The sequence below is a fragment of the Lepidochelys kempii genome, chromosome 1 (genome assembly GCF_965140265.1).
Source record: "Lepidochelys kempii isolate rLepKem1 chromosome 1, rLepKem1.hap2, whole genome shotgun sequence".
NCBI lineage: Eukaryota > Metazoa > Chordata > Testudines > Cheloniidae > Lepidochelys > Lepidochelys kempii.
In genome coordinates, this window is record NC_133256.1 from 251,875,237 (window position 1) to 251,890,078 (window position 14,842).

The window sequence follows — 14,842 nt, forward strand, 5'->3', positions numbered from 1 at the left end:
TGCTCCCTGAAGCCAATCCTGTAAGCCATGTCGTCAGTCGCCCCTCCCTCCGTCAGAGCAACGGCAGACAATCGTTCCGCGACTTTTTTCTGTGCGGACGCCATACCAAGGCAAGCATGGAGGCTGCTCAGCTCACTTTGGCAATTAGGAGCACATTAAACACCACACGCATTATCCAGCAGTATATGCAGCACTGGAACCTGGCAAAGCGATACCGGGCGAGGAGGCGACGTCAGCGCGGTCACGTGAGTGATCAGGACATGGACACAGATTTCTCTGAAAGCTGCAATGGGATTCCCTAACTGTGGTGGGGCCATAGACGGAACCCATATCCCTATCTTGGCACCGGAGCACCAAGCCGCCGAGTACATAAACCGCAAGGGGTACTTTTCGATAGTGCTGCAAGCTCTGGTGGTTCACAAGGGACGTTTCACCAACATCAACGTGGGATGGCCGGGAAAGGTGCATGACGCTCGCATCTTCAGGAACTCTGGTCTGTTTCAAAAGCTGCAGGAAGGGACTTTATTCCCAGACCAGAAAATAACTGTTGGGGATGTTGAAATGCCTATATGTATCCTTGGGGACCCAGCCTACCCCTTAATGCCATGGCTCATGAAGCCGTACACAGGCAGCCTGGACAGTAGTCAGGAGCTGTTCAACTACAGGCTGAGCAAGGGCAGAATGGTGGTACAATGTGCATTTGGACGTTTAAAGGCGCGCTGGCGCAGTTTACTGACTCGCTTAGACCTCAGCGAAACCAATATTCCCACTGTTATTACTGCTTGGTGAGTGCTCCACAATATCTGTGAGAGTAAGGGGGGAAACGTTTATGGCGGGGTGGGAGGTTGAGGCAAATCACCTGGCTGCTGGTTACGCGCATCCAGACACCAGGGCGGTTAGAAGAACACAGGAGGGCACGGTACGCATCAGAGAAGCTTTGAAAACCAGTTTCATGACTGGCCAGGCTACGGTGTGAAAGTTCTGTTTGTTTCTCCTTGATGAAACCCCCCGCCCCTTGGTTCACTCTACTTCCCTGTAAGCTAACCATCCGCCCCTCCTCCCTTCAATCACCGCTTGCAGAGGCAATAAAGTCATTGTTGCTTCACATTCATGCATTCTTTATTCATTCCTCACACAAATAGGGGGATGACTACCAAGGTAGCCCAGGAGGGTGGTGGAGGAGGGAAGGAAAATGCCGCACAGCACTTTAAAAGTTTACAACTTTAAAATTTATTGAATGACAGCTTTATTTTTTTGGGCAATCCTCTGTGGTGGAGTGGCTGGTTCGCCGGAGGCCCCCCCACCGCGTTCTTGGGCGTCTGGGTGTGGAGGCTATGGAACTTGGGGAGGAGGGCGGTTGGTTACAGAGGGGCAGCAGTGGCAGCCTGTGCTCCAGCTGCCTTTGCTGCAGCTCAACCATACACTGGAGCATACTGGTTTGGTCCTCCAGCAGCCTCAGCATTGAATCCTGCCTCCTCTCATCACGCTGCCGCCACATTTGAGCTTCAGTCCTGTCTTCAGCCCGCCACCTCTCCTCTCGGTCATTTTGTGCTTTCCTGCACTCTGACATTATTTGCCTCCACGCATTCGTCTGTGCTCTGTCAGTGTGGGAGGACAGCATGAGCTCGGAGAACATTTCATCGCGAGTGCATTTTTTTTTCTTTCTAAGCTTCACTAGCCTCTGGGAAGGAGACGATCCTGTGATCATTGAAACACATGCAGCTGATGGAGAAAAAAAAAGGGACAGCGGTATTTAAAAAGACACATTTTATAAAACAGTGGCTACACTCTTTCCTTGCTGTTAACATTACATACATAGCACATGTGCTTTCGTTACAAGGTCGCATTTTGCCTCCCCCCACCGCATGACTGCCCCCTCAACCTTCCCCCCTCCCTGTGGCTAACAGCGGGGAACATTTCTGTTTAGCCACAGGCAAACAGCCCAGCAGGAATGGGCTCCTCTGAGTGTCCCCTGAAGAAAAGCACTCTATTTCAACCAGGTGACCATGAATTATATCTCACTCTCCTGAGGATAACACAGAGAGATAAAGAACGGATGTCGTTTGAATGCCAGCAAACATACACTGCAATGCTTTGTTCTACAATGATTCCCGAGTACATGTTACTGGCCTGGAGTGGTAAAGTGTCCTACCATGAAGGACGCAATAAGGCTGCCCTCCCCAGAAACCTTTTGCAAAGGCTTTAGGACTACATCTAGGAGAACCGCAAATGCCAGGGCAAGGTAATCCTTTCACATGCTTGCTTTTAAACCATGTATAGTATTTTAAAAGGTACACTCACCAGAGGTCCCTTCTCTGCCTGCTGGGTCCAGGAGGCAGCCTTGGGTGGGTTCGGGGGGTACTGGCTCCAGGTCCAGGGTGAGAAACAGTTCCTGGCTGTCGGGAAAACCGGTTTCTCCGCTTGCTTGCTGTGAGCTATCTACAACCTCATCATCATCATCTTCTTCTTCGTCCCCAAAACCTGCTTCCGTATTGCCTCCATCTCCATTGAAGGAGTCAAACAACATGGCTGGGGTAGTGGTGGCTGAACCCCCTAAAATGGCATGCAGCTCATCATAGAAGCGGCATGTTTGGGGCTCTGACCCGGAGCGGCCGTTTGCCTCTCTGGTTTTCTGGTAGGCTTGCCTCAGCTCCTTCAGTTTCACGCAGCACTGCTTCGGGTCCCTGTTATGGCCTCTGTCCTTCATGCCCTGGGAGATTTTGACAAAGGTTTTGGCATTTCGAAAACTGGAACGGAGTTCTGATAGCACGGATTCCTCTCCCCAAACAGCGATCAGATCCCGTACCTCCCGTTCGGTCCATGCTGGAGCTCTTTTGCGATTCTGGGACTCCATCATGGTCACCTGTGCTGATGAGCTCTGCATGGTCACCTGCAGCTTGCCACGCTGGCCAAACAGGAAATGAGATTCAAAAGTTCGCGGTTCTTTTCCTGTCTACCTGGCCAGTGCATCTGAGTTGAGAGTGCTGTCCAGAGCGGTCACAATGGAGCACTCTGGGATAGCTCCCAGAGGCCAATACCATCGAATTGTGTCCACAGTACCCCAAATTCGAGCCGGCAACGTCGATTTAAGCGCTAATCCACTTGTCAGGGGTGGAGTAAGGAAATCGATTTTAAGAGCCCTTTAAGTCGAAATAAAGGGCTTCATTGTGTGGACGGGTGCAGGTTTACATTGATTTAACGCTGCTAAATTCGACCTAAAGTCCTAGTGTAGACCAGGGCTTAGGGTACAACGACACTGCAGCTGGAAGTGTGCTTCCCAATGCGGGTAGGCAAACATGCTAGCTTTAATGGAGCTAACAATAGCAGTGCAACCAGGGGTAGCATGGGTGGCAGCTTGGGCTAGTTGCCCAAGTATATACTCAGGGAGTTCAGGCAGGTTCGAACTCAGGTGGCTAGCCCAAGCTACCTTGGGCTACACTGCAATTTGTAGCACACTAGCTTGAGAAGAGCTAGCTCATGTCTGTCTACCTATGCTGGGAAGCACTCTCCCAGCTGCAGTGTAGACATACCCTTAGAATGGAGGACTCCTTGAAACAAATATAAGATGCGATACAAACTGTGTTATTTTATTTTAATTGGATTATGTATGTTCTTTCTCAAGGCTACTAAAATCTGTCCATCACAACCCTTCAAAGTTTGGGATTCAGGAGGATAAACTGAAGCCATTTGAGAAGTTGTTGTTAAAACTGGAAGGCCAGTTACTCGATGGAATGATATTCCAGGTAAATAAATTTAGATCATCTAACACACATTCCACAGTTCTGTGGGAAGCTGTATCCTAGGGACTTAATTTCTAAAATGTTGTATGATAGGATATTGATCTTCTGTAAGTGCTTTGATTTTCTTTGGATATGATTTAACTTTAGATATTTTCCTTGCAGCTACAATATTTCTGATTTTGAAAGTATTTGCTAAAACCTGAATTTTAACTGCAGCTTCTCATCATACCCCTTAATCATCATCATGCTTGTGCATATGACAAAATAACTTGTGGCTAAAAGGTAATGCCCAGAAAAGGTAATGCCCAGAAATGTGCAAGTTCATAGCTAGTATTTCTTGCCAGAGAAAAAAACCTGAAAATACAGTTTGAATGCATATTGTTTATAAGCCTGCTGGTAGCAGTCTTGTTGAAAAGTGACTGCATTTGTGATACTGACGTTTTAGGCAGATTATGGTATTGACAGAGCCTAGGGAAAATTGTGTGTTGATCAAGCTAGTTGGTGCACTGAATAGTAAATTGTAAAGTCACAAATCAATAATGAGCCCAGACCTGCACTTTTGTTGTAGTCACTGGGAGTTTTTTCTGAGTAAGAAATGCCGTACTGTAATCAGGTTTGTAACAAGAATTTCATTGATGTGGACACAGTGGAAAAATGAAAACAGACACAGGCTTGGAATTAAATGGCAGGCCACAACTTTTATTAGGCTTTAACACAAGTGACGGGTGCTACCTGCCCATCACCCACACTCTCCTATAACGGGCATTTAATTGGTTCCAGTGCGGGGGTTACAGGGCTTCTTACCATATAACCTATAATGCTGGGTAGCACTCTTCAGTCTACTCCCCAGGATTCTGCTCTCTGAGTCCAAGCACCCTCCCCGATTCAGGTGCAGCAGGATGGGGACCATGAAGACCACAAGGTCTCCACTTATCACATGAGCATAAGGCCCATCACCAAAATCCCAGGTCTGTTACCTCTGGGAACCATTCATTGCATTCTCTCAACTGTCCTGGAAACTAGCTGCAAGTTTCAACAAGTAAACAGCACCACCCAGTACCTCAGTTAGGTACCCTGCATGTTCATACTTAACCAACTGTGGCTTAGAGGTGCTGTGAGCCAGGCACAAAACTCCCTGGTCCTCCACCAATTGGCCCATGGGAGAAAAGTTCCTTCCTTACCCCCTAAACAGGCAATTGGCTAGATCTGCAGCATCTATCAGGCTGAGTTCCTGTTCCTCATATGGGTGGGTAGGGTGGGCTGCTGGAACGGAGCTGAAACAGGTTCCATGTGGCCCCTACACTGGGCTAAATCCTGGGAGCTGGGGAATGCTGACCAATCAGAATACCTCTTGCCCAGCTGGTCAATGGGTGCCTGAGGCTACCAGGGGAGGAGCTACCTATTGTCCCTTGGCGAGTGTCTCCTTTCCTTGCTGCTGGGACTGTCCCCACTGATGCAGGTGGATGGCATGTAGCGATGGCAAATTATGTAAGAAATAAATTGGATTCTACAGGCACGAATAGTCTTTCAAGCCAAAAATTCTGTGTTGTTCTTTTACAAACTTAACAGTCTTGGATATCTTGACCTAAAACTGCGTGGAGATCTTTGTTTTAAGAAAGTCTTTCTTAAACTTTAAATATGGAAATTAAAGGGGTTCAGATGGTGGGAATCAGTGTAGCTGCATTGTCTCAGTGGAACTATGCTGAAATACACCAGCTGAGGATTTGGCCCTTAATACTTAAATTTGAAATTGTAAACTTTTTTTTGATATGTTAAACAAGCATTAAAACAAGATAGACATTTCACATTATGTTACACTTAGGTCTTTTCTAATTGTTATATCCTAATTAATGTCAGTCCCCTGCTCCTACAAATAACCTCCTAAATGCCAATTGTAAGTACACTTTATTGTCAAACAGTTCAGTTTATTCAGCGAGAAATGCTTCTTACTTTATGGAATCGGATTGCCAGCTACATAAGAAGAATTTTCCATTTTAATTCTCTCCGATGTCACATTTACACAAAGACTTTATTGTATGTTTAATTTGGATGGCTCAATAGGAATTTGTCCAGTATGCAAGCAAGACAATTTTTTTTCCTCCTTGACCGGAACAAAGAACGTGAAGGATATATTAAAACAAAATTATAAATTATTAAATATTTTCCAATATATCCACCAACATACTTTTCATCTTTCCTTACTAAGGTTACCATATCATGTGTGTCCTGTTGTTGAACATCTCAGCTTCATGATTCACATCCTAAAAAAAATGAGGCAATACCCTTGATCAGCCAAGAGCTTTTTAGTAATGTATTTTATTCTGGAAATGCATATAATCTCCCACAACTGAGTTGTCTGAGTGCTTTACATAAGCAAAACGAATCAATTACAAAACATAAAGCCCACATTCTTGCTAAAAAAAGAAAATAAAAAAAAAATCTCTTCCCCCCATTACTAAAATTCATTCAGTGTAATAAACCAGACAAAACACATCTGAACATTGACTTCACCTGTGTTCTAAATTGAAACTGTGACTTTCCAGATTCATGCTATGAGACAACCTATTTGTAATAACAATATTCACTGAATGCCGAAACTTCATGAAACTAGCATTGTAAATGAGTATTGTTTTCTTTCAGGCATGTATAGAACAACAGTTTGACACTCTCAATGGAGGAGTGGCTGTCTCGAAGAATAGCACTTTTGCTGAAGAGTTTGCACATAGTATTCGCACAATTTTTGCAAATGTTGAAGCTAAACTTGGTAATTCAAGATGCGCTTTTTTTCATGCGGACTTCATTGTTTGTAAAAGTTTTTATATTGTTTGTCTAGAAACAGATTTCAAAAATATTTTCTTCTGTATGTATTTATACAAGGTGAACCCTCAGAAATTGACCAGAGAGATAAGTACGTAGGAATTTGTGGTCTCTTTGTACTGCATTTTCAGATTTTTCGGACAGTAGACAAGAAATTTTACAAATCGTTACTGGACATTGGCAAAAAGGTGAAGATTTTGCTGTTTCCTTTAATAATTTTAAAAATATATTAAAAGCAAAATGAAATTAATTATATTTTAGTTTTTATTAAAATGCAGTATGGTTAGGTTTTTCAGAAGTAAAACATAATTATTCTGAGTACAAAAGGAGGTTGTGTCTACCTCATCTCCATTTCTTTGCTATCAGTATTAGATGTGTCAGCTTTAATATTATTCTAACTTTTTAAAAGCTTATTTTTGGATAAGTTGACTTATTTACTCTCTTGATGGTTTTAGATTGGGTTACAAGCTTAGCTAAGTTACAGAAGTGAAATGTTTTGATTTTATTAAAGATAGTTAATGTTCTTGAGGAGAAAAAATATTTTTTATTGTGGTTTCTATTTGTGTATTTTTTCTAGTATATTAGGGGATTGAGGAAAGACTTTGTACCTTAACGCTTTGGCCGTAAGATTTCCTGGCATTCGTGCAAAGTGGAAAATCTTGACTACAGTAGAATATATTGTAGCTCATTCAAAATACATGAACATATGAGCAGTGTGTGGCTTAACACCAGAGAAACATTTATAATAATAATTCTGCGTATTGATGTAAATATATGCTTTTCAGGGCAGGAACTTTTTTTTTTAAATGCATAGCACTTGTGCTGCATACAAAGAATAGTTGATTAATACTGTTAAAGTTTTGCACTCTTTCTGACGTATAACGAATAGTTCAAGTAAAAAAGTTCTGAGCTTGTGAGGAGTGGTATAATGTTGATTTCTTTTTTTTTTTTTTTAGATTTTTGTGACTGGAATTAATTTCATGTCAATCCTAATTATTAGGAATTGCTACCCATTTGTTTGATTTTAATTTTTTCTCCTCTTTTGGTGCTCTAGGTGCCCGCCATCACATTAACTGCTAATATTATTTGGTTTGCTGATAACTTTCTGATCCAGAAAATGCCCGCTGCTGCCAAACTTCTGGATAGGAGAAGCCATCATGCGATTAAAACTCAAAGGGAGAGTTTTCTACAACAGAAGGCTCAGTTACTTACCAAGTAGGTTTTATAAAGGACTGCACCTTTTGAGATACTACTTATTATCATTAACAAACTTAGAAGAACAAAATGAACATGATATATTGGGGAAAAGTCAACATGGCTTTTGCAAAAGGAAATCATGCCTCAGTCTGTTAGAATTCTTTGAGGATTTCAACTTTCAGAAAGCCTTTTACAAGGCCCCACACCAAACACTCTTAAGCAAAGTAAGCAGTCATGGGATAGATGGGAAGGTCCTCTCATGGATCCGTAACTGGTTAAAAGATAGGAAACAAAGTATAGGAATAAACATCAATTTTCCCAATGGAGAGAGATAAAATAGCAGTGTCCCCCAAGGATCTGTACTGGGACCAATGCTATACAACAGAAAAGAGCTGGAAAAGGGGGTAAACAAAGGGGTGTCAAAGTTTTCAGACAATACAAAATGACTCGATAGCTAGATAGCTGTCTGTGAAGAGATACAAAGGGATCTCACAAAACTGGGTGACTGGGCAACAAAATGGCAGATGAAATTCAGTGTTGATAAATGCAAAATGTAATGCACTTTGGAAAAATTAATCCCAACGATACATACAAAATGATGGGCTCCAAATTCGTCGTTACCTTGCAAGAAAGATCTTGGAATCACTATGGATACTTCTCTGAAAATATCTGTTCAGTGGTAAGCACCAGTCAAAAAAAAGTTAACAGAATTTTAGGAGCTATTAGGAAAGGAATTAGAAAATATAATGCCACTGGTAAATCCATGGTGCATTCACACCTTTAATACTGTGTGCAGTTCTGGTCACTCCATCTCAAAAAAGATATATTAATATTGGGAATGGTACAGAGAAGGGCAACAAAAATGATTAGGGCTGAAACAGCTTCCAGATGAGGAGGAGTGATTAAAAAGACTGGGACTATTCAGTTTAGAAAAGAGATAATTAAATGGGAATATGATAGAGGTCTATAAAATTATGAATGGCATGGAGAAAGTGAATAGGGAAAGTAATATTTTTTTTTTATTGAACCCACTGCTGTTGGTGAGAGAGTCAAGCTTTGAGCTTACACAGAGCTCTTCATCAGGACTGGGAAACGTATGCAGAGTGTCCACTCAGTTATGATGCACTGCGTACGTTTCCCAGACCTGAAGAAGAACTCTGTCTAAGCTCAGAAGCTTGTGTCTCTCACTTACAGAAGTGAGTAACCTGTTTTTCTTTCTCCAGAGAGATGCAGTCATATTATGTCTTTGTGAGCTCATGGATGACAAAAATGGAATCTATCTTGTCTAAGGAACAGCGGATGGATAAGTTTGCAGAAGACCTTTCTAACAGATGTAATGTCTTTATACAGGTGGGTTATTTTTCACTATGCTGCTAGTTGAATTATATGTAGTGTATTTGTGCTGCTTTTTGCATGAGGAACTGGGTGATTAGAAGGAAGCTAGTGAGTATTGAAAACGAATCATAGAAGTTATGTGGTCGTCTTAGCGTTCCCTTGCAAATGCAGGGTTTTTCCCTGCAATATGTTCTCAAATGTGTTGTCCAGTCTAGTTCTTAATAGAACGGTATAGAATAGAATGATAGAAATGGGGCTTTCTGGGAAGTGAAAAAAGTAGTATGTCTGAGTGAATCTTCATGGGCTGAAGCTGGAATCTTTCCAATGAAGCTTCAGTGATTTCCCAAGGTAGTTCCCATTTCCCATGTAGTCTTTCTCGAGTATACTGTCAATGCTGAGATGCTTACATTGGGGCAGGGATGAGGGTCAAATTTAGTTGTATTTATCATATTCTTATTTCTGGCAACAAGTTCCAGGCTATTGCCTAATTGTGTTGCACTCAACGACAGTGCTTTGGGATTCTCTCTTTAGCATCTGATGCAATTAATTTTCTTTTCTGGTAAGAGTGCATAGTTTTGCTGTATGTATACATGATTTCTGCATTTATTTTTTTCACATTTTGTATGCCGCTTCCTGACGAAACATTGATCAAAAATAAATTCAGGTTTAATAGAGAATGTACAATAGACACAACACTAGTGTCTTCTCCATTAATTTGTCACAGCTCTGTCCTCACTTCTGCCTTTGTTGATGGATACTGATAGTTCCAGGTTTCAGTATCAATTTTTTCCTTCTGAGCTCACATTATACATGAAAAGTTTTTTTTTTTTTAATACTTAAACTCTCCTTAAAATGAGAATAAATAAAGAATTAAGGATCTGAAGATATCCCAATGGGAGAATCTATTCTTCTCATTTGGAGTAGTTACTTTTAATATGCTGTGCTATTTTTCTCTATACCAAATTGAAAGTTTCACCTTTAACTTGCTGTATTTCTCCAAGTTTTTGCTGTATTCCATTTGAAAGTTGTGTTTTGAATACTTGGATGCTCTTCTGGACTTTCTGGATGTAGCCTAAATTGATTGAAAGAGTTTGCACATTTTAATGCCTATGTTAATGATATTCTTTGGTTTTTTTTCAGTTTTCCATTCCTTTGTTTTTTATTTTGAAATATGGATTTTTAAAGAATTTGTAGAGGTTTACAATGACTTCATGTATCTTACTGATTTCACTTATCTCTTGGGGACTATGCAACTGTTTTTGCTCATCCTAGTCCAATTTCTCTACCTTGATGCCTCTTGGTTGGGTTTAGGGTGAGCAGATAGCAAGTGTGAAAAATTGGTACGCTTTTTTTTTGGGGGTGGGGGTGGCAGGGCGGTATAGTTGCATATATAAGACAAAGCCTCTAATATTGGGACATTTAGTGACCCTAGTTTGGTTACAGTGAACTCGAACTGCGATTAGTCTGTCTGAATGCTTGGTTCACTGGCTTGTGATCTAATTGTACTGATTGTTCCTAAAGCTATAGTTAGCTGACTTAATGACTTGCTGATTCCTTTGCAGCTTCATAATTGCAAACTAACTGACAGATCTTCACTTCCAGTTTTATGTGACTATACAAGCTTGGACTGTCCATAAGAGAGCTGCTTATGCTCTGGAGGGGCTAGTGAAAAGGCAGGAATTTATGTTCTGCATGGTAATAAAAAAATTGAGAATATTTACTTGTCTGACATTACTGTGGAGATTATTTTTTTCCCCCAATTTGTTTCTAGGGTTTTCTTTATGCTTACAGCCTTAGCACCATCATTAAAACCACAATGAATCTCTACATGTCAATGCAAAAACCTATGACCAAAACCTCAGTGAAAGCATTATGCAGACTTGTGGAACTTCTCAAGGTAGGTTATAGGATTGCATTATGATTTCATCTAAGCATTATCATAGAGCTGCTGTGAGACACCACATGCAAAGAACTGAGTGATAGAATACTTCAAAGTGACTTCTACTTAAAGGTTGGATGGGATGGAGAAGAGAAAGGGAAGGTATATTTATGTAATTTCTAAACACCTTCCACAGTTTGCTTTTTATCTCAATCCTATTTTTTTGCAGGGAAAGATGTTCACTGTTTTGAAGAGTATCTTTCTAAAGTTGAGCTGAAATAGAGAACACATAGGGCTAAGATTTTAAAAGAGAAATGGTTACCTCAAGTTAGGGTCTGAAAACCATATATGGATGTCTTAATAAGTGGTCTGATTTTTTGCAAAAGTGTTGGGTGTTCATCATCTCTAGTTAATCTAAAATACAAGGGTGGTGAAGGGAAATCCTATATTGCCAGGTGGACAGTGTGGTTAGTATAGAAAGAAATTACTTAAATTGCCACTTTATAATTAATATGAACCACTGTGTTTTGGAACTGACTGCAGGCAATAGAACATACATTTTATAGAAGAAGTATGGTTGTGGCAGATTCTGTGACACACATAACTCAGCATCTCCAGCATCAGGCTCTTAACTCTATTTCTATAGCCAAGGTATGTAATCCAAGTTTCAATAGTTTCATTTAACCTCTCATTCAAAATCAAAATTTTTTGTCTGATTTGAAACTGTCTGTGGTCTCGCTCCACCCTGTCCATTACAATTTCTGTTGCTGCTGTTTTTATTATAGCACTTAAGAACCCTAACCAAGAATCAGGGCCCCATTGTTCTAGTCACTGTACTGACATGCAACAAAGATGATATTCCTGTTATGTCGCTCCTCTTTCTTCCCCCAGTGGCGCGCACACTCGCTCCATTCTTGTATCCACTTGCTCCTCATGTCTTGGCCTTGTTCTGATCTTTTCCTGTGACTAGGGCTGTCAAACAATTAAAAAAATTAAATGTGATTAAGCGCACAATAAAGTGCACTGTTAAACAATAATAGAATACCATTTATTTAAAGATTTTTGGATGTTTTTGACGTTTTCAAATGTATTGATTTCAATTACAACACACAATACAAAGTGTACAGTGCTCACTTTTTATTTATTTTTGATTACAAGTATTTGCACTGTAAACCCCCCCCAAAAGAAATAGTACTTTTCAATTCACCTAATACAAGTACTGTAGTGCAATCTCTTTACCATGAAAGTTGAACTTACAAATGTAGAATTAAGTACAAAAAACTGCATTCAAAAACAAAACAATGTAAGATTTTAGAGCCTGCAAGTCCATTCAGTCCTACTTTTTGTTCAGCCAGTCCAGTTTGTTTACATTTGCAGGAGGTAATGCTGCCCGCTCCTTGTTTATAATGTCACCTGAAAGTGAGAACAGGCATTCTCATGGCACTGTTCTAGCTGGCGTTGCAAGATATTCACATGCCTGGTGCGCTAAAGATTCATATGTCCCTTCATGCTTCAACCACCATTCCATAGGACATGCTTCCATACTGATGACGGATTCTGCTCGATAACAATCCAAAGTAGTGCGGACCGACTCATGTTCATTTTCATTATCTGAGTCAGATGCCGCCATCAGCAGAAGGTTGATTTTCTTTTTTGGTGGTTCAGGTTCTGTAGTTTCCACTTTGGAGTGTTGCTCTTTTAAGATTTCTGAAAGCATGCTCCATACCTCGTCACTCTCAGATTTTGGAAGGCACTTCAGATTCTTAAACCTTGGGTCCAGTGCTGTAGCTATTTTTAAAAATTTCACATTGATATCTTCTTTGTGTTTTGTCAGATCTGCAGTGAAAGTGTTCTTAAAATGAACAGCATGTGCTGGGTAATCATCCGACAGTGCTATAACATGAAATATATGGCAGAATGTGGGTAAAACAGAGCAGGAGAGATACAATTCTCCCCCCAAAGAATTCAGTCACAAATTTAATTAACTCATTATTTTTTTAACGAGCGTCATCAGCATGGAAGCATGTTGTCTGGAATGGTGGCTAAAGCATGAAGGAGCATACAAATGTTTAGCATATCTGGCACATAAATACCTTGCAATACCAGCTGCATAAGTGCCATGCAAATAGCTATTCTCACTTTCTGGTGATATTGTAAATAAGAAGAGAGCAGCATTATCTCCTATAAATGTATACAAACTTGTTTGTCTTAGCGATTGGCTGAACAAGAAGTAGGACTGAGTGGACTTGTAGGCTCTGAAGCTTTACATTGTTTTGTTTTTGAGTGCAGTTATGTAACAAAAAAAAATCTACATTTGTAAGTTGCACTTTCATGACAGAGATTGTACTACACTACTTGTATGAGGTGAATTGAAAAATACTATTTCTTTTGTTTGCCGTTTGTATAGTGCAAATATTTGTAATAAAATAATGTACACTTTGATTTCAATTATAACACAGAATACAGTATATATGAAAATGTAGAAAAACATCCAAAATATTTAATATATTTCAATTGGTACAGTATTCTATTGTTTAACAGTACGATTAAAACTGATTAATCACAATTAATTTTTTTAATCGTGATTAATTTTTTTGAGTTAATCGCATGAGTTAACTGCAATTAATCGACAGCCCTACCTGTGACTCCACAGATGGGTGCTGTTCTTTCATTTGGCCTGCTTGTTCTTTGTTACTTTATTGCTTTACTGTTATTTTATTAAAGTGATTTGCGATGGTGTGTATAAGCATGCAGGCTGGTACAATTTTAGGGCCTCACATATACAGTACTTTCAATGATTACTATATAATGTTCAAATTCTTTAAAAGGAAAGGGTAGGGTAAATTTAATGCTTATGGAAGTGCCAGTTGTCTGATATAAAATGTACACAGGTGCTGTGCAAGCTTTCCCAGAAGTGGGACCAATGCACCTCACTTGGAACACTTGCTGCCCTTGGATTTCTGAATTACGTTATGTGGGCAAAGGGGAAAATGGGTTTTCAGCTTAGCTCTCCTGATGTGAAATGCTAGTATATATGTTCTCTTGCAGCTGAACTCCAAAGGAAGATACATGCATGATGTAAATGGTGCTATTGGATTTTCCATTTCTTCCATTTCTCTTGTGCGCATAATTCTGCTCAGTGTTTAACACATTACATATTTAAACAGTAGATATGCATATTTTTCAGATTCTTACTTAATATATGTAACATAAATTTAGCTATAATCTAGCACATCTCCTCCATCACATTTTTAGTATAAACAAAATGTTTGTTGTAGTTTAATAGACAGATCTAACACATTTCAAGGGTATCACTGTTGAACAGAGAACCAGGAAACCTGTCTGAAACAATAAAGCTGCTATGAAAACTACACATGCTTTAAAAAATGGGCAATACCCATATGGTTCAGATAATTGTTCTATAGTTTTTTTACAGCTTTAAATAAATTCCAAGCTTTAAAAATAGCAATATGATCCAAGCGCACTAAAAGATTTGTATGTCAAACAGATACCAGGAATAAGAGATTTACACCCCCCAACCCACTGTATGAATAGGCTGATGTTTAATTAATCCCCTTCTTAAAAAGTAAACAAAAGGCTAATATCAGTAAACAGCATAAAGTCACTTACTGCAGGCCCTCTGTGGTACCTGCTAATCTGTTAATGTGTTTTTCCAAATTAATGCAGCATTAGGGTGTACATAGTCTATTCTGCAGCACAGCAGTTGTTTTGCTGCATGTACCTGGAACATGTGACAGCACTGAAGGGGAAGAGTTTCAAGCTGAGCGTATATTCTTATAATCAGAGAAGGAATTCTCTCCTATTGCACCAAATCTTGAAGAGAGTCATACCTCTTTTGAATCAAGTCCATACT

At 40.0% G+C, this 14,842-nt stretch overlaps 2 protein-coding genes across 8 annotated transcripts in view; one reads left to right on the top strand and one right to left on the bottom strand.

Annotated features, from left to right (window-relative positions):
* The window catches only part of WASHC4 (WASH complex subunit 4), a 65,839-nt gene that overhangs the window by 24,605 nt on the left and 26,392 nt on the right, over window positions 1-14,842 (top strand). For all 5 annotated transcript variants that reach the window (XM_073324121.1, XM_073324131.1, XM_073324149.1 and 2 more), the window contains 7 exons: window positions 3,623-3,743; window positions 6,381-6,504; window positions 6,618-6,745; window positions 7,612-7,772; window positions 8,978-9,104; window positions 10,861-10,986; window positions 11,512-11,619. In XM_073324121.1, the coding sequence (XP_073180222.1) occupies window positions 3,623-3,743; window positions 6,381-6,504; window positions 6,618-6,745; window positions 7,612-7,772; window positions 8,978-9,104; window positions 10,861-10,986; window positions 11,512-11,619 (895 nt within the window). The remainder of the gene's footprint in view (window positions 1-3,622; window positions 3,744-6,380; window positions 6,505-6,617; window positions 6,746-7,611; window positions 7,773-8,977; window positions 9,105-10,860; window positions 10,987-11,511; window positions 11,620-14,842) is intronic.
* APPL2 (adaptor protein, phosphotyrosine interacting with PH domain and leucine zipper 2) overlaps window positions 3,513-14,842 on the bottom strand; it is a 96,044-nt gene continuing 84,714 nt past the window's right edge. The window contains exon 21 of one of the 3 annotated variants that reach the window (XM_073324198.1): window positions 3,513-6,001. In XM_073324198.1, coding sequence (XP_073180299.1) covers window positions 5,948-6,001 — 54 coding nt within the window. In that variant the 3' untranslated portion in view covers window positions 3,513-5,947. Of the gene's footprint in view, window positions 6,002-9,737; window positions 10,162-11,912; window positions 11,941-14,842 lie in introns of those variants that run through there. The other 2 variants (XM_073324180.1, XM_073324213.1) reach the window with 2 other exon arrangements.